Source organism: Dermacentor silvarum, chromosome 2 (assembly GCF_013339745.2).
Source record: "Dermacentor silvarum isolate Dsil-2018 chromosome 2, BIME_Dsil_1.4, whole genome shotgun sequence".
Classification (NCBI taxonomy): Eukaryota; Metazoa; Arthropoda; class Arachnida; order Ixodida; family Ixodidae; genus Dermacentor; species Dermacentor silvarum.
The window spans coordinates 184,830,733-184,858,543 of NC_051155.1; the positions used below are offsets into that span (position 1 = coordinate 184,830,733).

General features: G+C 45.5%; 1 protein-coding gene across 1 annotated transcript; it reads right to left on the reverse strand.

The window, feature by feature from the left end:
- On the reverse strand, positions 1-26,612 carry LOC125943243 (uncharacterized). Its single transcript, XM_049662021.1, has 3 exons — positions 26,420-26,612; positions 6,612-6,841; positions 1-720 (listed from the first exon to the last, which is right to left on the reverse strand). Exons 1-3 carry the CDS (start codon positions 26,501-26,503, stop codon positions 570-572), a joined length of 465 nt encoding a protein of 154 aa, XP_049517978.1. The 5' UTR covers positions 26,504-26,612; the 3' UTR covers positions 1-569.
- Positions 26,613-27,811: the final 1,199 nt, after the last annotated feature.

Genomic DNA, 27,811 nt, shown 5'->3' on the forward strand with positions numbered 1-27,811 from the left:
TAGCTTCTAACAAGACATGGTTGTCACTGTCAGTTCAGCGGCTAAAGATTACAGAAGCAGCCATAGCAGACTTTTTCTTGGGGTCAGGCATGGCTAAGCAAGATTGAACTGACAGTGACAACCATGTCTTGTTACAAGCTATGGTGTGGGATGGATCTAAACATGTTGTTTAGCCACGCCTGACAAAAAAATTTTTGCCTTTCAGTGTCTGTGGTCCAAGGCAGCTGATGGCTTCATCAGTGTTGAGCACAAAAAGAGGGAAAGGAATTATTTTTGTGTGTGTGAAATGTTACATATAATCAGAAACTTCTCAGATGATTTGGTGCATTTCCTTTGTTCCTTAAAACCTAAGGATTTATCATTTTGATTATCCCAAATCCTTGGTAGGCCTTTGAACACAGTTCCTGTGTAGTATTATTTTTGCTCCAAGATGTTACAGCAGTGTGTGTTAATAGCTTTACGTTGCTTGAACTCTTAAATGTGCCATGAAGTACTGCACAGAAGTGAGCTGCCACTTGGCCAAGAAACTCGCTGTGGATGGAAAGGGTAAAAAAAGGGGCTGTCCCACTTTACTGATTTGTTCTGATCGTTTCAGAGAGCTGTGAATCCTTTTCTTTAGGATTGCAACACCGTTGACGCCTAGTTGATTTCTCAGCCAAGTTTAAGGCAGTCAGCTTTCCTTCAAGCACTTTCTTCTCACTCTCCAGCACTTGCATCAGCCTGTAAAAGTAGAGTACAAAACTCATGATTGCCTTTAAACAACACCTTCCAGCTTTAATTTTCTTAAAACCCTATTAAAGAACTGGCGTAAAAATATTGCCATTGATTTCCCAGTAACTGTTTGTAAGTGATGAAAGTCTGGTAATTAAAATACTTTACGAGACTTAGTATGTCAGCAGCTTTAAAGGCAGGTTGTATGACAGTTGGCACAAAAAGTGAATAAGATATGATCTTCAGTGCATCAAGAGGGGCCACATCAGCATTGCATGAAATAATTATTTCAAGCGCCATATGCAAGTCCCCATAGCCCTCATGCTTCACTCAAGCTCCTACCTGCCAACATGTTGGCTTTGGCAGAGCTTGTTATTCTGACTTCATCTATACAGTGGCACAGCCAGAGTTTTTTTTTTTTTTTTTTTTTTTTGGGGGGGGGGGGGGTTACGTGCCCGGTGGGCCAGCTACGCCACTGCATATGTGAGTTATAAATAAGGCATTATGATCTGGCTGCTGCTGCTGTCTACAAATCTATGACGTCACCTATGGCCAACAAACACACAACAGCACAAACAAGACTACTCTTTATTGCTCTTTAACATGATAGCTATTGGCCACAACTATAGCAGTAGAACATTCCATTGCTGTTGCTATATATAGGGTATTCTTTTAGCTGTTCCAGATGTTTATAAGTTGCCTGTGGCAGATAGCACAATTTTAACCCTCGAGCTTAAATTACTCGATAAGGCGGCCGTTACATCTGTGAGAAATCAAAATTCTTAATTGAGTAATTAACATAACTACACTTGAAATTTTAATTGCATTGCGGCACAATACAATCTACGAATTATAGCTAGTGAGTTTGCAAGGCATATTGACTTGGAGTGAATTCTGAGGATGGCACCGGTTTCGAGATATGCGCCATCAAACTTGCAGTAAAAGTGCACTCTTGTTCCACTTTTTGAAGAAAACGCTGTTTTATTCATTGAAGCACAAAAGTAACAAACGCCAATGCAGTTTGTCGGACACTGAAAATTAATATCTCGAAACTGGCATAGTCCTGAGAATTCATTCCAAGTCGGATATGCCTTGCATACTCACTAGATACAATTTGTAGATTGCTATGTGTGCCGTAAAATAATGAATTAAAAAGGTAATTAACATAGTTACGTTAATTATTCAAGTAAGCATTTGGATTTCTCGTAGAATGGCCGCCTCATCGAGTTATATAGAACAAGGGTTAGAATTGTGCTATCTGCCACAGGCAATTTTTTAAATTTTGGTGCAGATGAAAAACAAAAATCCGGCAGATCCCACATGTTGGCAGGTAGGAGCGTGAGTGATGCATGAGGGCTATGGGGACTTGCATATGGCGCTTGAAATAGATACTGTCAAAGTGGCAAATGTTCGCCAAGAAATGCTTCGCATTTAAAAAAGAACTGTTATATCGCTACACACTGTCCATAACCACACGCATGCACACACACACAATACCTAGAGTTACTGTATATATGTTACCTTTGGTAGCATATACAGTAACACTAATACCTATGTGAACCACACCTATCAAATTGTGTATGATTGGGTTTGTTGGTTCAGCATTATGATACATATCATGACACAGAGGCGCACAAGCAGGCAGAAGACTGTGCAACGATTTATTGCAGCTGTCTCTTTATTGTTTTACAACCATCTCCATGCAGCGCAGTATGGCGGAGATGCATTGTGCAATCCAGCGTGCTCACCAAACCTACCAAGGGACGGTGCCAGAATTTTTCTGTGGGGTGGGGGGGGGGGGCAGAGCATGATTCTGTATTTTTAAAGCGAAGCTGCTGCTGTCTTGCATGCAGCGTCGGGGGGTGGTTGATAACGTGCGTAATGCACATGGTAGGGACGCGGGAGACGCGTCTGTGAGCCCTTCCAAGAGAGAACTTCGTGGGCGTCCCCATAATGCCATCTGGAGCTCTCTGGTCTCAGTCACAATCCCTCTAGAACTTCCTGGCCATTGACACAATGCCCTCTGGATGGCTGTAATTACTGGTTAGCCCCCCGCCAAAGCATTGCAGAAGCTGCAGCGCTTACTTTTTTGCTCACGTGCAACAGCCCAGTGGGGAGGTAGTATGGTAGATAGAGGAGACAGAATGCCTGAAGCCAACGCCCTGACAACAGAGGTGAATAATAGCCTCTCTTCGCTTGTGGCAGCTTGCATACATGGGATGATCGCGGGAGAAGGGAAATGCGCCGTCAGAAAGCATGCTTCGTTTGGGGTCTCTTCAATAAAAGAAATGCTACTACTAGGGTGGCGATATGGGCTGTTAGTCATCATGGAAAAGCACGGACACGTGAAGAAGAGACAGAGAACGCGTTGTGTCCATCTGTTGTTTGTTCTTATATCTGTGTTTTGCTGCGCTATACCAGATACCATTCCATGCTACTACTGGACATGGCATTAGGTGCGGACAAACTAAAAATTTTAATTCAAGGTATGATATGTCACGTTTCTGCTATTCCTGAAAAACAGTTTATACATGCTGACAACTGATGGAGGACATGCAGACGACGCAAGGTCGCACTCAAGCACCGCAGCGTCAAGAGAACACACACAAGCGGCTGTCCAGCAAATCAACACTTCAGCCACGATGCGATGCACTCGTATGTAGGAATGACAGTACTAATTAACTTTCTCGCAGGCTACGAACAATGGCGCACAACAGTGCCTCGAGCTAACACGTCTCGCTGTGTGTTCTGTGTACAGTCGCAGTGGAAAAAGATTAGCACAAGCAACTAGCGGCCGCAGCAGCAAAATCACGACACGTGGCACAAGTGACTGGTGTCCAGAGCGGCAAAATCGTGACACGCTTTCTGACGGACACCCGTGCTTTGGAAAATGGAATGTGCCGCTCCCGCCACCAGACACTTCTGCCGTGTGTCGTGATTTGGCTGCTCCGGCCACCAGTCACTTGTGCTAATCTTTTTTCCGCCGGGACTGTACTACGTAGACAAACACAAGTGGTGCCCACAAGGTAACATTTATCACGTCATGACTGTCGTAGGCCGTCAAGATCACCCCCAATTATCGTCAATGAACGCAAACAGCACAGAAAGCTTCGCTTACATCGATTCCCACAGTGCATGGATCTGCATAATTTTAAATGCGCAGAATTTCTTGGCAAACATTTGCTACTTTGGCAGTATCTATCTATCTAGTTATCTATCTAGCTGCCTGCGTCTTTGTGCTCTCATGGTCATTTCGTTAACTTGGTGTGTACCAAAATTGGCATACTATATGACAAGAGTGTATGACGAACATAAATGATATGTCATGGCATGAATGTCATGAGATGTGTGTCATGTAGGTCATGAAACAGCTGCCTACGTCTTGGTGCTCTCTCATTAACTTGGTAGGTGCCAAAATTGGCATAGTATGATAACAGTGTATGACGAACATAAATGATAGGTCATGACATGCGTGTCATGTAAGTCATGACAATGACCCAGTGAAAAAGTTTAACACTCAAAAACCACTGGAATGGGTTCGGACGTGGGTACTGAGTGAAGGAAACATTAAAGGATGATGGTAGAAGTCATAGTCATGACCCTGACTGAGCAAAAATGACAATGACTTAGCAAAAAAAGATTAACACTAAAAAACCACTGAAATGGGTTCATACCTGGGTACTAAGTGAAGGAAACACTAAAGGATGATGGTAGAAGTCATAGTCATGAGCATGACTCAGCAAAAACGTCGATGAATCAGTGAAAAAAGAATAACACTCAAAATCCACTGAGATGGGTTCTGACATGGGTAATAAGTGAAGGAAACACTAAAGGATGGTGGTAGAAGTCATAGTCATGCTCATGACTGAGCAAAAATGACAATGACTCAGCAAAAAAAAGGTTAACATTTAAAAACCAATGGAATGGGTTTGGATGGGGTACTAAGTGAAGGAAAAGGCTAAAGGTTGATGGTCGAAGTCATAGTCATGAGCATGACTAAGGTGCCTTAAGATCTCTTAGGTGTAGCTGAAGGGACTCCTGAGGACTTATGACATGAATGTCATGACATGCGTGTCATGTAGGTCATGAACGAGATGTCTACGTCTTGGTGCTCTCATGGTCGTTTGGTTAATATGGTAGGCTCCCTGCCTACTGCTTCGCGTAACATCGATTCCCACAGGGCGTGGCATCTGCTGGCTCTTTAATTATATATATATATATTTTTTTTTTTTGAGGGGGGGGGGGAGGGGATGCTCGAGGACACTCAGCACTTGGAAGTTGGCACACCACCGTGCTAGGAAGGAGGCAATGGAGGTAGGGAGGGAGGAAATTGAAGGGTGGGCCGCCCTCCCTAGCTGCCCCGGCACACACGTGAACCGCCACCGCTCCTCCTGTCACGTGCCTATCTACATTACACATGCAATCTGCTGCACCACTTTCGTCATTCTTGTACCGCCGAGGAAATGCACATACGCCCCTACATTGCCCAAGGCCATGGTACAACTTTGAACTTGTAGTTGAACTTGTATTCTAGGAGCGAGTCTACAATAGTACTAAATTTCCATGCACATAAAAATATAAATAAGCTACGTACTGCAGGAATCGGTGGTAGAGTTGCCACCTGGCCAGTTTTTCCCTCACGGTGTCATATTGTCAAATTCTGTAATGATGGCGTTTTGAGTCAATCAAAGAGGCCTAGCAGCCGTGTGGACCAATCAGAGCTGACAAGATGGCGAATTGGACAATATGGGGGCGTATGTGATACCGCCCCAAATTCACCACATGATGGACGCACATTGTTCGCTCTCCCGCCGCCACAAATCCCTGGGTTATCGGAAACGACGCTCGAGGTCAATGGGCTGTTTGCACCAACGCCTTTGATAGCACTGCCTACGGGATCTACCCGCGTTACCAACGGCATTAATAACCTTGTGGTGACACATCTTGTGCACTAGTATCAGGATCGGCCTGTTTACGGCCAGAGACCGACGGACGCCAGTTGCCCTGGTGAAGAGGCAAGGAAAGCTTTGAAAAATCGGTCGTACGTTATAATTTAAACGCTGCACCTAGTTTTCTTCTTTTCTTTTTTTTTTTTTTTTTTTTTACAGCAAAGTACGTTAAAATTTAAACGCTGTAGCCTAGAGGGGTTTTTTTTTTCTTTTTTTTTTACAGCGAAGCTGTTTCTGTGACCCTGTGCCGTCGTCCGTTCGCGAAAACCCACGTGACCTTGCAGGAGAGGAAAAGAAGAGCTCAACGCTGTGAGAAAGCTGTGAGAGGGTGCAGATGAAAAGGAGAACGGGGAGGGGGTTGATGAAAGTCACGCCGTCCAATACTCGCGTTGGAGGGGGAGAGCGTGAGGCGCGCCAACCAATGACGATTGTACGAAAAAGACTAGGTCGACGGAGGTGTGGGGTGTGAGAGGAGTTCACGTTAGCGTTTGTTGTATATACGGAGCTTTGGTCAAGGATTCTTGTCTGGGAACGTCGTAGAAAAGCGCGAGGAACGCGCTATGAACGCCGCAGTCCGTGGACGCCGACGCGTCCCAACCCCCGCAAGTAGCGCCGTTCACAGCTTCGCTGTTCGACCATCTTCACAGAGTAGAAGGGTCGGTAATATTTTTTTCCTGACTAATAATGTCCGTTACGCGAGGGTATTTGAACTCTGACAGATGCTGTTGAAAGCGAAGGGGTCATAGCTCGCTTAGGGTGGGATCAATGCCTGGCGCATACACCTTGCGGCCGAAGTAAATCCATCAGCATTTGTTGTTCACAAGTGGCCTTCGCTCCAAGTATCCGCTGTACTCCGTACAACTCCGCTAAACTGACCGAAACCGGTCTATTTAGCATAACACAGTCCACGGCCCAAGAGTGGCGTCCCCCTGTGCAGCGTTCGGCGTATACCTGTCTCTTCTGTCGTGCAGCTGCCTGTCAGCCTGCTCCCGCTGGCGCTCCTGTTGGAGGCGTAGCTGATTCTGGTGGAACTTCCTGTCTGTCTTGCGCTCCCACTCACAGCGCAGGCCCACCATCTCCTCGTCGTGGAGCGACGATCGTACAGAGTCCCGGTAGCAGCCGCGCGGAGGCCACGCGCCGGCTTCGGCCCAGCAGTACAGAGGCTGATGGCTGCTGCTCACCTGCAAGAAGCCACGCCACCAGCACTCGCACGTGTGCATACACGCAAGCCTCGGATGCAGCAGGGCTGATGTCAGCTTGTGTAACTCAATGTATAAAAGATAAACTCTAAAGAATGTTCACATAGAACTGAACGGTCTCGTAGTAGCAAATTCAGGCCCTTGTTGCAAAAAGTGCCGCTGACATCCGCGCTCTCAAGTGCACATTGACGAACTTGCGCTTGCAAGGCGCCGATGATACCTCCCTGGATGAAGCCTCTACGTTTACTGTGACACCTTTATGTGACACTATATTGTGACGCCATCTAGCATACACTGGGCGATTGAAGGCCAACATTTGCGTCTTCGACTTTCCTGTTTCCTTTTTGCGTGATTAAACACGATCGAGAAGCACAAGAGGCTGACAAACGAGTGAAAACGCTATAACTTACTATATTGAAAATAAAAATCCGCGTAATTAGACATCACGGAGGCACATATGACACAGCAGAAGCTTCATACAAGGTGCTTCACGATCAAGTGTAACACACGGTATAACTCAAGTAAAATAACAGCGCTACTCGTAGGTGTGAGGCGTTCGGCCGCGACGTCACATTCACGCAGCGACACCATTTTCTGGAAGGGGGTCCTTTGACGGGGAAAAGCCACATTTCTCTTGACATTTTTGGTTTGAACCGCATTTGAATCCCGTGGAAAAGGTTGCCCAGGCACGGGCTGTCTCCGGTCGCGTACTGGAGTAAAGAAAGAATTACAAAAGGAGTCCATACATTAATTGCAAGGTGTGTGTGTGTGTGTGTGTGTGTGTGTGTGTGTGTGTGTGTGTGTGTGTGTGTGTGTGTGTGTGTGTGTGTGTGTGTGTGTGTGTGTGTGTGTGTGTGCGCGCGCGCGCATGCGTGCGTGCGTGGTGCAGATAGCACAATTCTACTTCATGAGCTGGCCTACTCGAAGAGGCAGACATTACATGCACAAAATATGATCTACTAATTAACAAAAATTCACGAATGAAGTTTTTAACTTAATACCTTATGGCCCACATTGCAATTTACAAATTCTAGCCGTGGTGTTCGCAAGGCGGATCCACGCGGAACGAATTCTCAGGATAACACCAGTTTTGATATATTAATTACCAAACTTCGTGGAAAAATGCATTGGCGTACCAGTTACTTTCGTGCTTCAATGCATAAAACGACGTTTTGTTAAGAAAGTAACTGGAACGCGCATTTCTTCGCAAAGCTCGGGAATTAATATCTCGAAACTGAAATATCCTGAGAATTCGTTCCGAGTGGATCCGCCTTGCGAATTCCACGGCTAGAATTTGTAAATTGCAATCTGGGCCATAAGGTAATAAGTTAAAAACTTAATTCGTTAATTTTTTGTTAATTAGTAGATTATGCATTTCCTTTTTTTTTTTTTTTTTTTTTTGTGCATGCAATGCCTGCCTCTTCGAGTATAGGCCAGCTCATGAAGTAGAATTGTGCTATCTGCCACTGGCAACCTTCAAATTATTTTGGAAAATGTTCGCTGAAACACCCTGTATTTGATCCGGACGGTACGTCTTGTGCATCATGTTTATTTTCGCTTCTTTTGTTTTTTATCATAGTAAGATCAGGGTAATAAGTTGTGGCCAGGGTAATCTGTTTCGGAAAGTTGCGTAAAACTGTCAGATTTTCGACAGAGCTTCGCAGGCTGCGCGACTCGAGCTTGTTGCGCGTCTCTGCCAATTCAGCCGTTCAACAGCCGAGACACAACCTCCTCGCATAAAGCTCCCTGACAGAGCTTTTACATGCTCGCAGTTCGCTGCTGCACCAACTCGACCGGAAATATTCCTTCCAGCTCGCGCGTGACGCCAGTGGCAAGAAGGGCGCCATATCGGCAAGGTCAGGTGCGACGGCGCGAGTGTCGACCTGTTTGTGCTGCTGACACGAGTCGAGACCACAAAGGTATACGCGAAGCTCCCGAGGCCGGCTGCTTGCTACAACTACAATAGCTCCCGCCACTGAGCCGTCATAAAGCCTGTCATCGATCACCGCCCCGCGCGTACTCCCAACAAACTGTTCAACGGGTCGAACAAAAGACTCGCTGGCGATACTGCGCCGTCATCGTGTCTCCCAACTCATCTAGAGATGTCACTATTTCACGTAGTTCAAACGATGTTCGTAAAACTTCCTCGACCGCAGTACTACGCGGAGTGATCAATGGTTTCGTTGCCGTATCTGCATAACGTTATTATTATTATTATTATTATTATTATTATTATTATTATTATTATTATTATTATTATTATTATTATTATTATTATTATTATTATTATTATTATTGAAGGCATTTTTTCACTCTCAAACTGGTGCAGAGACAATAAGCTACTATTAAATGTTTCCAAAACTATGGTAGTAACTTACGTGAGAGCGCGAGAAGTAAGGAAGGGACGACGATTGAGACAAGAGTTTTTCACTCTGTCTATATCGTCGTCTGTTCCTTATTTTTTCGCGCTGTTACGTAAGTTGCAAAGTTGCAATGAACCAACTAGCCCAGCAAGCAACCACTATGGTATTAAGTTAAACGCGGAAAACATACCATGCGCAATTTTCTTACTCTTCCGGATGCTTCACTGCCCAGGGTGGACTAAATGAAAGACCTTGGTGTGTACTTCGACAAAATGCTAAGCTTCGTTTACACGCTAAATATGCGAAACAACGTGCCCTTCGCGCTCTTGATACTGTTGGTCGTATATCGCACGACTTCCATTTCCCAGGTACCTTTCTGAAGTTGTATTCTACTGTGTGCCTTCCACTACTAGAGTATGTCTCTATAGTTTGGGGTGGAACGTGCAAATCTAATTTTGACCTCATTGAACACTTCCAGAATGAATCGATATCTATGTTCAAGTACAGTTTTTGCTGTTCTGGCAACCATATGTATAGTCCATTCCTTTTCAAGTATACCTCAACTAAAACCACTAAAATCAAGACGTATTTAATCAGACCTTCTGTTCCTCTATAAGGTGAGGTAGTCCATGGCATTATACATTGTCCAAAGCTTCTTGATCAAGTGCAATTTACCGCGCCACGAAAGTTTACCGGGCAGTATTCCGCGTTTTCTGTGAGGTCTTGTTGCGTTGGAGACTGTCTTATGGCTCGACTCAAAAAAAAAAAAAAAAAAAAAAGTGTAATAAGTATTCTGCCTGTATTCACATATTTCAGAACTAGTTCATTTCCCGTGTTTTGTGTATATGTTGAGAATCATGTTGTATGATTAATTCCCTTTTACGCCCCTCTCCTCGTTTATTGCTTCCCTCTTTTTCTCTCTATCTCACATTGTTTTGTCTACCACATTTGTCTTCTCTGTAGATTTTGTCTCGCGTATTACTTTTTAAGTGCACCAGTACGAAGGCTACGTAGCTGTTCCTGGCCACTATGATAAACGTTTGTGTATTATTATTATTATTATTATTATTATTATTATTATTATTATTATTATTATTATTATTATTATTATTATTATTATTATTATTAAAACTTATATGTAATTGAAAGATAGGAAAAGGTAGCGAGGAGTAGGCTGGCAATTACCACCGGAAGGGGCACAACGCCTTCCCTGCTCTTCAGAAAGGAGGTAACAGAAACAGAAATGGTGGAAGAGATAAAAAAGGAAAGGAAAGAGGAAAGAAACATCAAGATGGCCTTTCTCAATTGATTAGAGTAAAACAATGGTCAAGAATATAGTACGACAGTGGGTACAGAAAAACATCACTGCTGGTTGCGCTATTAAAATAATGTTAGAAAGCAGAAGAAATAATGTATGAGGTCTTGTCACTCGCAAATACTTACAAGGCAGTACGGTATAACACAAAGGCAATAAATACCGCGTATAATTTAAGAGGAAGCGGCGGTATAAATTAAAAGGGGGGTTACAACACCCGAAACCTCCCCCCCCCCCTCCCCCCGTCGGTGCGCCACTGGTCAGAACTCAGAGCAGAGTTATGTCTCTGATTTGTTGTACATGTGTTACTATGCATATATATGTCATGCATGATACTGCCAATCAAATCAAATCAAAGTTTATTTTCATTCTGTTGAGACACAGAAACGACTGTGAAAAAAAAAAAAAGCTGTTTTTAGGACAGCTTGACTAGTTCACAGCCCTGTAATAAATTTCGAAGTGGTAACGGCCCTTCGTTAAAAACGAAAAGCAACAATTGACAGACAGCCATATTCGCATAAGGTCTATGCAGACTAGAAAACGAAATCGAACAGGTAATAAAGAGCTACGAATAAATCAATATATTACAATACGTTTTCTTTTTGTTGCCAAATAGATAACCTGAATACTGTACAAATACAACTAGATACAAGATCTCTGAATTATACCACTGCATAGTAGAAGCTAGATGAAGAAATAACTAGATACAAAACATATCTAGATACAAGACAGCTATGAAAAAGCTTGATACAAGACCACCGATTTGTGAATGAAGCACACTGCGTAATTAAAAATGTCACCGACGATTACGATACTCCCTAATGCGAAATTTGAGCGCAGCTGTATACGCGTTTTCATTTCGCGATATATTGAGGCAAATAATTTGAGACAGACAGGTATGCGATATATTGAGGCAAAGAATTTTGGACCCAAATCACCGCACCGACTGGCAGTGGGCCAGTGCCGTCAGCGGCTTCGCAGATGGAGGGGCAGTGTGGGAACGCTGCAGGCATGATGAGCGGTATCGCTGAGCCAGCTGTGGAGGAGGACGAAGGTGCGAGCAGTGGCACGAGCGCGATCGCGCGGTTACGCCGAGGGATGCCGACGCTCAACCCAGGAACTGGCGCCTAAGAGCTGCGTTCTAAAAAAAAAATGTTTTAAAGTGAAATGTACTCAAAGCCGCGGAGTTTACACTTCAATATGTGTTGGATCTATAAAGATAGCTCTCAACACATTCGCCAGCGCCTCAGACCAGGCGGCAGAAAACCGACGAATAGTGGAGCTGCGCTTAGGAAGTCAGTTTTCTGACATCGAGGTTGTGCTAAGCGCCATTGAGATTCCGCATATATGCCAACACATCGAAGAAACTAAAATGGAAGTGTCTTTTGTCGCTTCATTTAAGAAACTGGGAAGAGACGTTGCCGATGAACCGACACATGCATCAGTCATCACGCAAAGCGGAATCAGCGTGCTGATCGGCTCTGATCAAATGTGGAGCGTCTTGACGGGCGACGTTCTACGTTGTGAAGGCAATGAATCGCTGATTGCCATGAATTCCTAAGCTTGGTTGGACTTTTCAAGGACGCACCACCTGTTTGACATCACTGCCAGCAACAACGGGCATGATGGTTTGCGTTTTGAAAACTTCAAGTATACGAGTCGGACGAGTTCTTACGGACATTTTGGGAACTTATTGTTCCAGAGATTGTGGACACGAGGAATACGCTGGGACGAGAAATTACCCAACGAACTTCAAGAATAATGGCAAGGTTGGGTACGGCAGCTCCCGCAACTGCAGGAAATAGCAGTTCCTCGTTACCTTGGCGGTGGAAGGAAGTTGCCAAGTGAGATGCACCTGCATGTCTTTTGCGATGCCAGCCCAGCTGCGTAAGGAGCGGCGATTTACGCGGTTGCGGCCAGAGATGAACGATCCACTTTGCTGATCTCCAAGGCAGGTGTTGCTCCTATAAAGAAAACAACGCTACCCCGCTTGGAGCTTTTAGGTGCATTGGTTGGCACAAGACTGCTGACATACGTCAATAGTGCCCTAAATAACATTCGTATTGAGTACGTTATGTGGACCGACTCTACTATTGTATTGTCATGGATACGAGGAGACTGCACAAGGTGGAAACAGTTTGTGGCTAATCGTATCACGGAAATTAAGGGCAGAACAGAACCATCCCGGTGGAGATATTGCCCAGGATTGGAGAATCCATCTGATTTGCTAACGCGGGGAGTGACATTAGACAAGGCGACTTCGTGCTCAAGATGGTGGCATGGTCCTGACTGGCTACATGGATCCATGGACAAGTGGCCTCTCCAACCGTCCATTTCGTCGGACTTTGACGACGCTGTCAGAAGTGAGATAGCAGCTGTTCAAGTAGTAATGAAAGCCAAAGTACACAGTCCAGTTATACGCATTGAGCGTTTCAGCAAGTTTCAGCACATATTGAGAATAACAGCTTGGGTGTTCAGATTCACAGACCGCTTGTCGACACAAGACAGAAGAAATTGGCCACCTGAAAGCGACAGAAGTAATTCGGGCCGAGCACTACTGGGTGAAATGCGTCAAAAACAAGACCTCAACTGCATAGCATGAGGACGACTCCTAGAACCCACGTCGCGCATTGCCGATCTCCGCCCGTTTATGGACACCGACGGAGTCCTCAGAGTCGGTGGACGTCTGTCACTTCTGAAGTTACCGCTAGGAGTGAAGCATCCAATAATTTCTCCCCGCAAATCACCATTACTCCACTCTGGTGGTCATAAGAGCTCATCAACAAGTCTTGCACGGAGGTGTACGAGAAACTCTTACACAGATCAGAGAGTACTACTGGATTTGTCGAGCGCGTGTTCTAGTCAAGAAGGTTATACATAGCTGCAATGTGTGCAAACGTTCCACTGCCAGACCAGGAAGTGCTCCGACCGCTCCTTTACCAAGTCACCGAATGGTGCCGACAAACCCTTTCGCAGTTGTTGGTGTTGACTTCGCCGGACCTCTCCTAACACGCGTGCAAGACGGTGACGCCAAGTGCTACGTTACACTTTTCACGTGTGCCGTGTCGCGAGCAATCCACCTCGATCCCGTTTCAAGCATGACGTCCGAATCATTCATATTGTGCTTGCGGCGGTTTGTCGGCCGAAGAGGGCTACCCTGCGTTATCTATTCGGACAATGCAAGGACATTTCAAAAGGCGTCAGCAGATTGACTCTTTGGCATGTTCACGGAAAAGGCCGTGATGAACCACCTCACCTCTAACGGTATCTCGTGGAAGTTTATAGTGCCGAATGCTCCTTGGTGGGGCGGATGGTGGGAACGGCTGGTCCGACAGAGTTCGAAGCAGTAATCAACTCCAGGCCTCTAACTTTTGTCGAGACAGACGAAGGAGAACCGTTCACACTGACTCCAGCCGACCTGTTGTTTGGACGACGACTAACTGCTATACCCTACGATACGGTTCGTCGACACGCCTACAGAAAGCTTCTAACCGAAAACTTCTGGAAGCGATGGCGAAAAGAGTATCTACTGCAACTACGATCTGCCCATTTCGCGGCCGATCGACCAGCTACGGACTTCAAGGAAGGCGACGTTGTTATCGTGCATTCTGAGACTTCACCCCGTCAACTATGGAAACTCGCCAGGGTGATTGAAGTAATCAGAAGTTCAGACGGTCATGTCCGTTCATGCAAGTTGAAACAACAAGGAGGTCTTATTATAACAAGGCCTATCCAAAAGCTATACCCGTTTGAACTACGTGATTAATTTCACTGCGCGGCCGGGAATGCTGTTTTCACTGGAAGCGCCGGCGGAACAAGAAGAGAAGAAGGGTCGGCGAGCACGAGAGGAGAAAACGGGGACTCTCGCCTGTTAGCGGGGTCTTGACGGCCCGTATCAGTACTATTAAAAGCCCTTCTGCATTATATCGACGGAATCGAGTTATTTTGCGACCCGCCGTGGTTGCTCAGTGGCTATGGTGTTGGGCTGCTGAGCACGAGGCCGCGGGATCGAATCCCGGCCACGGCGGCCGCATTTCGATGGGGGCGAAATGCGAAAACACCCGTGTACTTAGATTTAGGTGCACGTTAAGGTGGATTCACACGACTGGACGGAGGAGGAATTTTTGCAGCGGATGGCGTATCACGTGACGCGCACGTCATCAAAACGTGCCGCCCTCGCCTAGTCCGGGCTCCTCCGCTCGCTGTCCGGATTGAAAATGCTCGCCGGTATTTCCATCCGTCCGTTTGGCGGTCGTCTGACCTCAATTTAGCGTAGTCAGCGTCAAATCTGATAACATCGGACGCATTGGCGTGGCTACGATGGCGTGTTATCGGCTTGGAGCCACGTGTGATTTCGTTGTGCAGCAGTGACCGCGTGTCTTTTGTTGTGATGCAGCGGGAAAGGCGAGTCGTGGTTGCGCGCGCACTTCTTTTTACTCAAACCGCGCAGCCTCCGTGACTTCAACATGAGTGAGGTGCACAAAAAAAAAAAAAAAAAAAACGCTAAGTGACGAGGCAACCGTCACTCTTTTGGTTCTTGTTGAGGGATTCATAGCGCTATGGCATATAGGGCACGCCGAGTATGCAAACGCGCAGCTGCTAATAAACGTTGGAGTCGAGAGTAAGCACGCGGATTCCGCAAAAGGCGGTCCGGCTGTGCGAATGCGACCTGACTCGGCTGCGCCGGATTCAAGTGCTGACGTCACTGTTTGTCCGCGGAGCAGGCGGGATTTTGCCCTCGCGTGTGTATCCACCTTTAAAGAACCCCAGGTGGTCCAAATTTCCGGAGTCCCCCACTACGGCGTGCCTCATAATCAGAACTGGTTTTGGCACGTAAAACCCCCTAATTTAATTTTTTTCGAGTTATTTTGCGGCTGCTGTACGCCATAATTCCACACACACACACACACACACACACACACACACACACACACACACACACACACACACACACACACACACACACACACATATATATATATATATATATATATATATATATATATATATATAATTTGCGGATATCCTCGTATGAGCAATTAAGTCAAAATTGTTAAGGTCATAGTAATTTAAAATCGAGGGAAGAGTGTAAGATTGGCGCTCTTTTCCTGTGTATCTCAGAAATTTCTCCATGTCGCGTAGTATAACTTAAGTGTCTAATTCGTAAGTTTGCTCATATGTGCAAACTTGCTATGTTCCTCGGTGTTTCTAACTTGAATTTACTGCTTAGTGTAAAGTTGTGTATCTGGTTTACCTTAACAATTTGCAAACTATAGCAAAAGTTGACATGGTCCAACCAGTTTTTGACCTACAAACTAGACTTCTTGAACGAAATTTCAGGTTTTTGCAGTGCTATGGAACAGGTGGGAACACTGTCCTCTATTCTATGCGCTTTCACCGGCCAAAGGAATCTAGTAAGAGCGTTCCGCAAAGTGAAAAATGCTGTTCGTATTATTGTGTCGATGTGGCAGGAGGTTCTCGCTGTTCCTGTTGTCGCCTCTGCGCTGGTGGCGCAATCGAATGATGTGTCTGCATGGTGCGACGTATCGGCTTTTGTTTGGGGGCTCCCTAACACACGGACAGCAAATACGTAAATCGTCGTGATGCTAAGCGTTCAAGCCCTCCGAGTCGGCTGTCACTTGCGTGGCTTGTTCATTCAAACTGCCGGAGCGCCGCTGCTTCGAGCAAGCTCGTTGTAAATCTTGTATATTGGTCACACCTTTGAAAGGCGTTTGATGCCGGCTATACTGTAGCCGGAACATTATCGTGCCGCAGAGCTATAGTGTCGCAATTGCCCTACATTGTGGCCTTTGTCACCTTCGTTACCTTGCAAACTTAGGAATCAGAGCTACAAGGGGCCTGCTGTTATACTTACGCCAGTCAGGGCTTATAGACAATATTTGCCCCTTTGTCAGTCACCTGGACTTAATTTATTTGTTTATATCCTAGTTTATTTGATTTTATAGTTGCTTTTGTTTATATTCGTGTCCACTTCAGGCCAATTTAAACCTCTCATCTGAAGTAGCAAACCCTGCATATAGTATAGGGTTGACATCTTCATCTTCCATTAAGCTCTCTTTCTTCGTCCGTGGTATTTCCTGCACATCTTAGGGACGATTGCCGATTTATCTTGCAACGAGGAGATAATTCGGGAAACGTGTATCACTTGATAATCTGCACAGTAAATTGGCTTGGTGGTACTGACTCATAGCGGGCAGCGCGAAAAAAATGTGGCTGAAGTATAGAATCAATCGGGATGAGTACTGGTTGCTTGCGATCAACGGGGTTGGGAGAGGGGGCAGTGCATGATGGTAATCACCGTGGCGCGAGGCCAGAAAACGAGTCACACGACTTCTTGGTTTGTGCCGTTTGATAAATTTGGCCGGACTTGCTTTGGCTGTATGGGCCGGGACAATGGTAACGATATTCCGGAGATATCATGACATGGCTACCATGAATTTGCGCAGATATGCCGCTGATGAATACCAAGACTCCAGTGAATCTACGAGTGAATCAATACCTCGTGAGCGAATCGGACACGAGTATCGGACAACGATGACTAAGAGACTTGTCGGGATAATGTGGCGGAACGTCGTAAATTTGGGCGAGGAAGTTCCTTTCCTGCGGTATTTTATGGAAACGAGGTTGCTTATTTTATCTTGAGTGCCATATGAGAGCCGATGCTCGCAAGGCGATTCAGGGAGTCCCGTTGAGAGACTAGCAGCGCTTTTCCTAGATCGCAGTCGCAGATCACGGGATCGCTATATAGCTCTCGAGTAAAGCTGTACGCGGACTGGTTTTGCTGGCGGCTCGTTTAAGAAAGGCCAGAAGCAGACGACTATCCATTGATGGTAAACATTGCTTGCATGGTAGACTATAGACCGATGGTGGTTTGACAGTCGTCTCGCTTTCCATGTGCTTGTGATAGCTTCACTTTCGGGTGGAATAAGCTGCGGGCAGCGACAATGATTCCTTCAAGGCGACCCAGAACATTCAGGTAAGCTGTGATGTCATTTTTCGTGGCTTTCTAAGAGTAAAGAATCGTCCAAGAGAAGAACACAACATTAGTATTTTCAAGCACTCGCAGCTGCTTAAAACTGGCATGATGACCTGTAAACTAAACTTTCATTACTATATATCTGCGAAACGTACCAAATTGACCACTTGTTTTCCTTCTTGTTCACAAAGTAAAAGAAACGTTGAAGTAGCATCATAGTGAATATGAGTGAGGTGTGTCCCATAACAGTGGCCGACCCACTTACTAACTACTCTCTCTCTCTCTCTCTCTCTCTCTCTCTCTCTCTCTATATATATATATATATATATATATATATATATATATAAAGAGAGAGAGAGAGAGTAGTTAGTGCGCGGATATATATATTCGAATGCTGTGGTTGCGTAAACTAAACTAAACCGTATTTACCTTGACAGCCGCGTTTTTCTTGCTCTGCAGGTCAAGTGTTGCTAATGTGAAAGCATACTATATGCCCCATTACGCGAAAATCCGTCGGCGTCGGCGTGACCGAAAGATGGTACCACGCAAAGAGTAAAAACACGTCAATGTGCTCGGATTGATGTCACAATTCTCAGGGTGGTTCCTGTATAACCAAAGTAAATTAATGGCTTTGAAAAGAAAATTTGGTATATTTCGGTCTGGGTGGGAATCGAACCCGGGCCTCCGGGGTGCGCGACGAGCACACTTCCCGGCGCCGCGGTGGTTCTGCGGTTCTGGCTGACTAAAGGTGTGCCTAGTGCGTGCGTCATTGCACACGTCACGTCGCAGGCCACCTGGCTGACTAAAGACGTGGCCTAGTCCGTGAGTCACTGGGCACGTGACAGCGCAGGCAATGGGGGGAGGTGGCGCCACTTCACGAGTGTATAAAATGAGCGCGTTTATCACGTTCCGAGGTCAGTCTTATGTGTCTCTGCCGAAAGGGTTTATATATATATATATATATATATATATATATATATATATATATAGTATGTCGACTGATGGAACTTGTTGCTATTAAATACCCTAGCAATTTAACCTGTAATGTAACAAACAATGAATGCTAAGGGCTTTTGCCACCATCGAAAGTAGCAAAGACGCACCGAGCACTCTGGACATTCCGCGACGCGTGCTGCTCACGTGATTGCTCCTCCTCCGCCGCCGCTTAATTAGTGCACCCCTCACTTATTAACGTACTTAGTCATATATTTTCGAATTCACGAAGCAAATTTCAATGCTCAAATTGGCTTGCACTGGAATTTAATTATACCTGTGAAGAGCTTCAGCTAAAAAAAAATGCTTGTAAATCTGCCCATAGCGATAGTTTTTAAAATTATTAATGTCACCCCATAGCATGGCATTTTAGTGAGCTCTGCCTTGTCATTTGCTTGTGCCTCTATCTTAAAAGCACACGTACGTTGTACAATGTTCATCGTGCACCAGCAAGGTTACATTGCATGCTATCTGACCCGTTTAGTTTTAATATACGGTCATAGTTTTAGTGTTTCCGTGTGCCGTGCAGCGCGTTACAAATTTACCGCGACATTGGTAACTTCTTGGAACTCTCCTGATAATCCCACATCCTTGTGACTTTTTTTGTTGTTAGAATGAAAATGAAGGAAAGAGAAGTAGTCACCCTGTGATGGCGACGGCTACTCCTTTGCGCATATAGCAGTAGCAACATTAATTATATATATATATATATATATATATATATATATATATATATATATATACGCACTGAGATATGGCAGTCGAAAGCGACCTTCAGCATATAATACAAAAGAGTGTATATGATAAATAATAAAGAAGCGCACATAAATACAAATAATGGAGGTAAGTTGTAGTTACATTGTGGTTACTATTCAGTGCGGCATCTAGTGCTCGTTAGTGATACCTGTGTCTTCGAAGAAATATTCGAGTGAGTGTAATGCTTTACGCTGTGCTGTTTTCGGTGGCCAAGTGCCCAACAATATTGCGATTGGGAACGAGCTTTGTGTAACTTAATCATGTGCTGAGAAAATACCTACTTTACTCTAGGAAAGTTTCATTCCTATGCGACGTTCACTTATTTTACAGCAATCGTTTTTCAAAGGTGCAGTTTGAGGGTTTCGTTCAAATTAACCCATAAAATTATAATTTGCTCTGCATATGATATGCAGAGGAAATATAATCTGATATGCTCTACGTGCCCAGTATTCCCGCAAGTTTCCGTCCTGATCCGGCTTATTGTTACCTTACAGTTCAGACGCGAAAAGCGTCTGAACTGCAAGGTAAATAACTGTAAGGTAACTGTAAGGTAAATAACTGTAAGGTAAACTGTCTGAACTGTAAATTATCAGTTTCGCTGTAAAGGAAAGGAGGTACAGAGAGAGACCGTACTGGGCATGCGTCGCGGACCGAATGCGAGCTCGTTGCTGCACTCGATCTCTTCAAAACACTGCAACTCCGCGATCACTTAGTCTGTTCCGTCTATCCTTCAGCTGAGAATGTGATAAAAAAAAAATATCAGTTCCGCTATACATGGGAGCTGGAACAATAGGACGGTGTTGTCTTATCGCTCGTCTGCGTCACGCCTCCACTCAGGCACTCAAGGGCTTAAACCACCTTTTTTTTTTTTTTTTTTTTTACGAAATGAAGCAGGCCTGATTGTCAGATATCTTGAGGCGTAATCGGACAATGGCCTCAGTAAAGGCACGAGAGTTCTAAACTGGGATTCGTTTCTGAACACAGTCAAATTCCACCATATTGTCAAATTGTGCAATGGTGACGTTTTGCGCTATTCGGAAAGGCCATAGCAACGCTGTGGGCCAATTAATCATAGCTGACGAGATGGCAAATATTTGACAATTGGTGGGCTCCAAAACCTGGTGTGTATGACGAGTTTCAGGCTCCATAATTGCTTCCGGCGCATGTGATTAGCAATATCACGGCTTTCAAGATCGGCTTCTGTTGCCCAGACAGAGTCGCTGCTGGAGCGTGGATTTGCATGGGACTGTGTCCAGAATAGCGCCTCTGCGCTGTAGCTGGTTTACGCTCAACGTAGCGAAGAAGTGGTCGACGTGTCACGTGATACGAACAGTACAAATTCTATAGCGCTAAATTCTTAGGGACAGTACCCGTCTCAAGAACTTTTTCGCGCTCAATACTATAGCAAACGTGTCTCATCAACAAGACCAAAACTCTACAACCGTGCAAAGCACAAATATGCGCCGACACAACACATCTGTCCCGTTCATATCACTTGTCCAGTAATCTGAGCTGTTCACCAAGTTCTCAGTAAAGGCAACTTCGGGGTTGAAGTCTACAACGGAAATATACCAAATAATCTGAGTGATATGATACTATTTATATCCGTCCCAAATGATTAGTGCGACTCTTTGCATGGCCGTGCTTGGTCCTGCAAATACAAATCAGTTCAGCGATATGCCAGTCGGGCCTCATGCATGGTTCTGACTACAGAGGGATATATTCCAAGAGTCGGGTGGCACTAAGAACCTACAATGCAAGTAGTACTAAACGTGAAAATAATGAACGAAGGCTAATAAAAGCCAGAACCTTGAACGCTATATAATTGAGCTGTATAAGGCTAGCAGAATCTCGGCTAACAAATGTTAATTTAAATCTGGCAATAGTTGGGGCTTGTGTAATTTGATAATTCATGCCAAAACGAGCACGGCGCGGAAGATGCGGGGACACAGGAATAATTAAAGAGACACGTGGTGCTGACTTTGTTGGAAGTACTAGAGTCGTATGTGTCTTTCTTTCTGTGTATTCGTATTCCGCGATGCGCTCATTTTGCTATTATACTGTAAGGGAGAAAAAAGAAACGAAAGCAGGCGATATCAATAAATGTGAGCGAAATATGAATAGACATGTATTCGCCAGTAATGTGGCTGTTTGGCGAAGACAAATTGATGAATCGCAGCGCCGATCATACACAAGGACAAAAGAAGCGAGACGTCAGACGAGCTCGTCTGTCGTCTCGTTTATTTCTGTCCTTGCGCATGATCGGCGCTGCGATTCATCAATTTGTCTTTGCCAACTTGTTTAAATATGTTAATTTGTAATCGAGGTTTTGCTGTCCAAATAGGGGCGCTTTACTGGCGGGCTCCTCATTAATATCACCCAACTGGCGCTCCTTAACATGTATATCGTAATTTAAGAGCCTTAACGTGTACCATAATTTAACAGCATACTATTTTGTATTCTGACACCATCACAAGACGGTAGCCACAGCTGAGGACCTAAATCTGTGGCATTGGGGTCAGCGAGAATAGAACGCGCTTATATAGGAGCCGTCATGGTAATGCGGTAAAGGCACGAAACATTTGTTGCGAATCGCAGGTGCTTTAGTCTCAGCTTAAGTTATGTTAGAGTTCAAGCTCTACCCACGTCTTCGCGGCCTTCTCAGCGACGAATTCCCGGTTTCGGGAAGTCGTATTGACCCTTTTCGGGGCGATCCCGCGGGCGCTGCCATGTTTGATCGCGTGGTGACGCGTCCATTGCTTGCCTGCAACTGTCTCCGTTGCCTCCGTGCTTACAAATGGATGTGTATGACGCCGATGTGGCTTAGCAAACCTATGTTTCGGGCGATATCGTAGACGGTGACTGGGTGCACGACACGAAGCTTTGGCCACAGCTTCAGAAAAGACGCAAAAGCGCTTTCGGAGCTGATTAAGCTGCGTCCAAACGGCGTGAGCAGCGTATAATGGCGCTTGCTCTAAAAGCAAGGTTAAATATGTATTCCAAGCTACCCAAACTTTCCGCTCATCAGGATTAGTGTGTTATGCTCTTCGTTCTTTATTTGGCAAATATTCTGAAGCAGCGGCTTGTCATGTTTCTGACTCAGTAAAGTTCCTCAGTGCGGTCACTACCTGATTATTTTCTGCCTAACCGCTCGCAGGTGTGCTCAGTTCCGTTAGATTTGTTCTAGCTGCGCACAATAAGGCTTGAAACGTAGCTGTTCTGTACATTGTAATATCTTGTAGCAAAGACGTATTATCGCTAGTAACTTGCTTGCTCTTGTGGACCGTCACGAAACATTCAGCTTCGGCCATTCGTGCGCTATCGGTGTAGTACCGTCAGTTATTGTGCGTATATAGTGCGCAATATATTCCAATGTGCTCCCACTCACTTATTCTTGACACGTTGGCAAAAGAGTGGGCGTAAGTTTCCGTGCCAATTGAGGTAGATGTCTGTAGATATTGTGCGCGAAACCTACTATGACAGGAAGCGGCGCTACTCCCTTTATCATAGTTTAACGAGCGGAATTATTTCTTTTTTTTTTCTTTCTTTCTTTGTCGTGGTTAAAAAAGTTGACTCGCCATCCGAAAGTGGATGGCTAGTGAATCTGTTGAAAACACCACTACAATTGCTTAGGGAGCGGGTATACAATGCTTTATTGCTTTAGAGTAATGGTAGTAATGACAATTTAGAGTAATGGTAATTTTGGCAGCACGCCGCCACTGGTCGTATATACTGCCGTTTCTTTTTCCCTTTGCCGCTCCTTGTATTCACGCGGACTGTATGCATTGTGTACCCATAGTGGTGCTACAGCAACAATGAAATCAGTTACTAGGCTGGTTCTTTTATATACGAAAGGTCGAGACGTCACTCGATCTCCACGTCGCAAGCTGCCGTCGCCGCGGCGGCTGGCGCAACAGTAATCTTTACCGGAAAACGTATACACGGGGAGCGCTACGCGATTCGCGTTGTTATCAGGAGCTCCTTATCATCAATTGTAATATGGCTCGGATTCTTCTTTTGTGCTTGTTCTTTATTGAAACTAGTGCTGTTCTGTACGTTCTATGTGGGATTTCAAAGAATGTATGCACTTTTCGCTTCACTTTGCTGAGTGCTTGAAGCCTCTGCCTTACGGGGCTATGCTATAGCCACTGCTCCTGCCCTGCACAGCCGCCGGGATCGGCCCACATTTTTGCTAATGGGCGCGGACACGGAAATGCTGACCACCGAGAGGCTAACAGCTTCGCTGTAAAAGAATGTCGCTCAACAATTCCTGTTCCCGGCGCTCCCCCTTAACTCCGGGTATATATCCGCCTTGCTTGGGAAGAAGAGGAAGATTTTTATCTACCTCTACCTTTGGCCCAGTTCTTGGCCGATCCCCCACGGTGGGTATGTGCCATTTGAGCAGAGGAACAACAACCACCACCTTTGGTTCCATGGCCTATAAGCATTTATCTTTCATTTATCTCTTAAACATCAAATTATAACATTTAAACGAATAACCTTAATTATAGGTCACTTTTTTTTTCTCTTCTAAATTCTTTTTCCATCCTTGTCCCCTCCCTCATATGCCGCCGAATTCACGACCTACATATCATCCGTAGTGGGTTGCACCTTTCTTTTATGACCACCCAACCGGCATCACGCTGCGTTGTATAATAAAATTAGTGCGTTAACTCAAGCTGCCCCGCTCTATACGAGAAGTCGACACTCGGCGGGCAACGTTATACCGGCTGCTCTGCCCGTAGGTAAGCGACGATTTCCTTAATTGCATTGATGCTAATTTCCCGCGCATTTGCAGTGGAAGGTGCGCAGTGCATTTGTTTACATATAAAAGAGAGGGGGAGGAATTTCTTTACAGGAAGGCAAAAAGGTTAGTCTGAGCTATACATCTACATCTACAAATGTCCCTTTAGTCGTTAGCTTGCCGCTGTTGTAAGCGGCGTGAGCTCCATGCCTATAGCAAGCGTTTCGCACCGCGATGCATGTATACTGTCGTGTTCAAATGAAGCGCTATATAGACAATTCAAGCCCGAATAGGAAAATGAAGATCGTTCTTGAGGCCTCACATAAAGGCGCAATCAGTATTGTTGAATTTCTAATCGACTCTAATCGCCAGATCTAATACACGACCACTACGTCAAGCTCTACCTTGCAAATTTTCGTTTGCTGTTCTCCGATTATCCCTCATAAGGTTTAACTCGTTTTTGGCAGTGCATCACGGCAATCGACAGACCCTTTTTAAAGAGTGCATTACGCGTGCAATTTAGATAACACGTCGAAAAAAGGAATATCGATAACAGCGCTGTAATATTGAGGCGTTGCTCTGTTTAGCATATTTTGCGGTCGGGTGGCAGAAGTGATGACAGCTGCTGGCATTTCTCAAACGACACCGCAGTCGCCTCGTCCTATATGCCGTATATGGTATATGTCGTATGGTATAGCCGTATATGTCTCTGACCCATGGGTTTCGCCCACGCCATCTAGACAACGCTGACATCCATTCTATAGCCAGCCTATAGCTGGGCATGCGCGCTCTGATCTATGACGTCATGTAGAGGATCAGTGAGAAGTGAGCATGGGCGCTTATGTCTGTGTTGTTGCCCAGCTTTTTTTTTTTTTTTTTTCATAATATATAGGTAGACTATGTCGATGGTACCACGGTTTACTGATCGGGATATCTCTTCTTTCTGGGGTTTTACGTGCCAAAACCAGTTCTGATGAGGAACGCCGTAGTGGAGCGCTCCGGATTAATTTTGACCACCTGGGGTTCTTTAACGTGCACTACAACGCAAGCACACGGGCGTTTTCTCATTTCGCCTTCGTCGAAATGCGGCCGCCGCGGCCGGGATTCGATCCCACGACCTCGTGCTCAGCAGCGAAACGCCTTGCTAACTGAGCCACCGCGGCGGGTATCGGGATATCTCTGGTGCCATATTCACCTGCTAGCAACCTAAAGTTACTGTTCACTGCAAGTCGCGCTGGCATGATTTGGAACTTACGTATATATCTATCGACTAATAAGGACACGAGAAATTAAAGTGCCCGGTGGTGAGAGAGAGAGTGATGCATGGTGGAGACGAAGTGGTGCTATTTTCTGCAACCTTTTAGGGAGCACGGCTCAGTGCCTAAAGCTCGTGGTGAAATCACGGCCGCTTATTGCGATTAGCCGCGCCTCGGCAAAGGAGGAATTTATCAAAGGTCATTCCAAATCCCAATACCGCGACCACTCATATATAAGGATCTACTTGTCATAGTGATGCTGCAAAATTGTAAATGCTCAAACTCCTTCTGCGCGCACTGAAAAGTGAACGTAACGCCAGTGTCTGTATACGTACTGTATATGTAACCAAATTAATTTAAACGAGTTCTGCTGAAATCCGCTACGTGAAGGTACTTTCGAGAAAGACAATTTTGTAATTCATCTGCTTGTGACAGTATGCGCTCTGATGAACACCCGTACGGTTCCCTCAAAAAGTAAAATTTTTGCTGACGGGAAAGTTTGCGAAGACTGTATTTTTAAGAAGATTGCATGTCCTTTGTTGCGACAGGCTACAATCAGTATGGATACAAATTGCCAAATTTAGGAACTTTCGTTCTATATATAGTCGGACGTACAGCTCGGTGTTTTGCGCCTCACTCAACTCCAGTGGCCGCTCGTTCGGAGCATTTTATCCGTGAGTACGCGCCAGCGGCAGTAAATTGCCGAACACTTTTGTCGAGCGTCAATGCCAAAAAATGCCTCGCAAATGTCACATTTTGCCTCGACAACTTACTGTGCGGTAAGGTGTAATTTACTCGAAACTCAATTCTTTTTTTTTATTCTCTCTCTCTCTTCAACGTAGGAAAATTCACCTTCGTGTAAAAATGCTTTTTAACGCGACAGTGTTTAGGGTCCCGTGTCGCAGAAAATCCGGCGTCGGCAACCGGCGTGCGATGCGAACGGGTCCCGGCAACGCTATCGCGTTCTACTCTTAAAGGCGAAGCTTAAGCGTCCTCCAATTTTTTCTTCTTCCAAGTTGCCCCAAACTATTAAAAAAAAAAAAAAAAAACGCCCATCGAAGAGCTGCATATACAGCGGAAAAAACGACCCGAACATTGCAACTAAGACGTTTTGTAGAGCGCACCGCTGCACTTACTTCTTTCTGCATCCAACTCTTTGCCGAGTTCATCACCTCCTCGGAGGACCTGCAATAGCTCATCCTGCGCAACTGACTGGTCATGACGACGCCCGAACCAGGCGGCACAACACAGAGAGTTATCAGGAGGCGTATCAAGCGATCTCGACTCGAGCCGCGCGTAAAGTGTTTTGTGACGACGTGCGGTGATGGTTTCGACCGCTCTCCGGCAGTGCTGGAATGGAGAGTGGCGCAGGAATGCTCTGAGCAGAGGCGGGACAGGCTACAGTCCACTACCGTGACTACTCGCTCCACTTCCTGTTTGGTGCATCACCATGGCAACGCCTTGCGAATCGGCACGTCTCGCGTCCGTTGCCGCCGGTCGTGCGGCGTGACCTGAAAGCCAAGCTGAACGGTGCACCCGGATTGAGTAAAATATATAAGCAGGCTAGAACCGAGACGCAGTAGAAATGGATCTCAGTGATGACATTCTGGCAACCCAGGCACGTCCTATACAGGATACCTGCGCGACGTGTGTACGTTATAGCATCGCGGTTTTCTCGCGTCGTGGGGAGGAACATGTAGCTAATTTTGGAAAGAAGCAGCCGGCTCACAAACAAAAAGGGTGTGTCTGCGTTTTCCCGCTGTTTAATTGTTGCTTCGTCTGGGATAGCATGACCTCTGTAGTGGTTGCCAGCTTGTTGGGTGATGAATACTGATATCGCCAAAGTCAGTGTTTTCGCTGCTGCTCTGGGTTCCTTCTCCTTCATCTCGTCATCTGACTCTTTCTTCTGTGTATTTTATCCGTTATTCTAACTTCTTTATAGGGTGGACAGCCGCAGGGTGCGCCGTTCGGTAACTGAAGGATATACGTTTATTTTATTCTTCATCTAGAGGGAGAGCTGGACCTATCCTTGTCGAGGAAGCCTTGTCCTTGGGAATGCGAGCACCACAAAGTGGTTTGGAATGTGACGTTGTCCGCGTTGTTCATGGTAGCGGCAACTGGAAAGACCAGCTCCTCTGAAATCACTCATCTACCAGGCAAAACTATAGCACGCCAAAGGAAGCGCATAAATCATAACGTTGGCCCACCCCGCTACAGCGATACACTGCAAATCTGTTACCTGCGTCGTCTGGCTTTGTGGCTTTTTATCCCGCGCACTTTTCTTGGAGTTCTTCATTTACCTCTTTACTCGGTTTTGGGAAAACACACTGCTCGTGTGATTTTGACACTTTACAAAATTATACATGAAAGAAGGTTTGTAAAGCTGGCTTCACAGCACGACGAGGCGTTATGCCAGAAAGCCGCACCCTATCTCTGAGAGGCGGCATGAGAACGAGCAGATTTGTGGTGTTCACTGGAGGTGGGGCCACCGTCGCTGTGTTATCGCGGACAGGTAGTGTCGTCCCTCA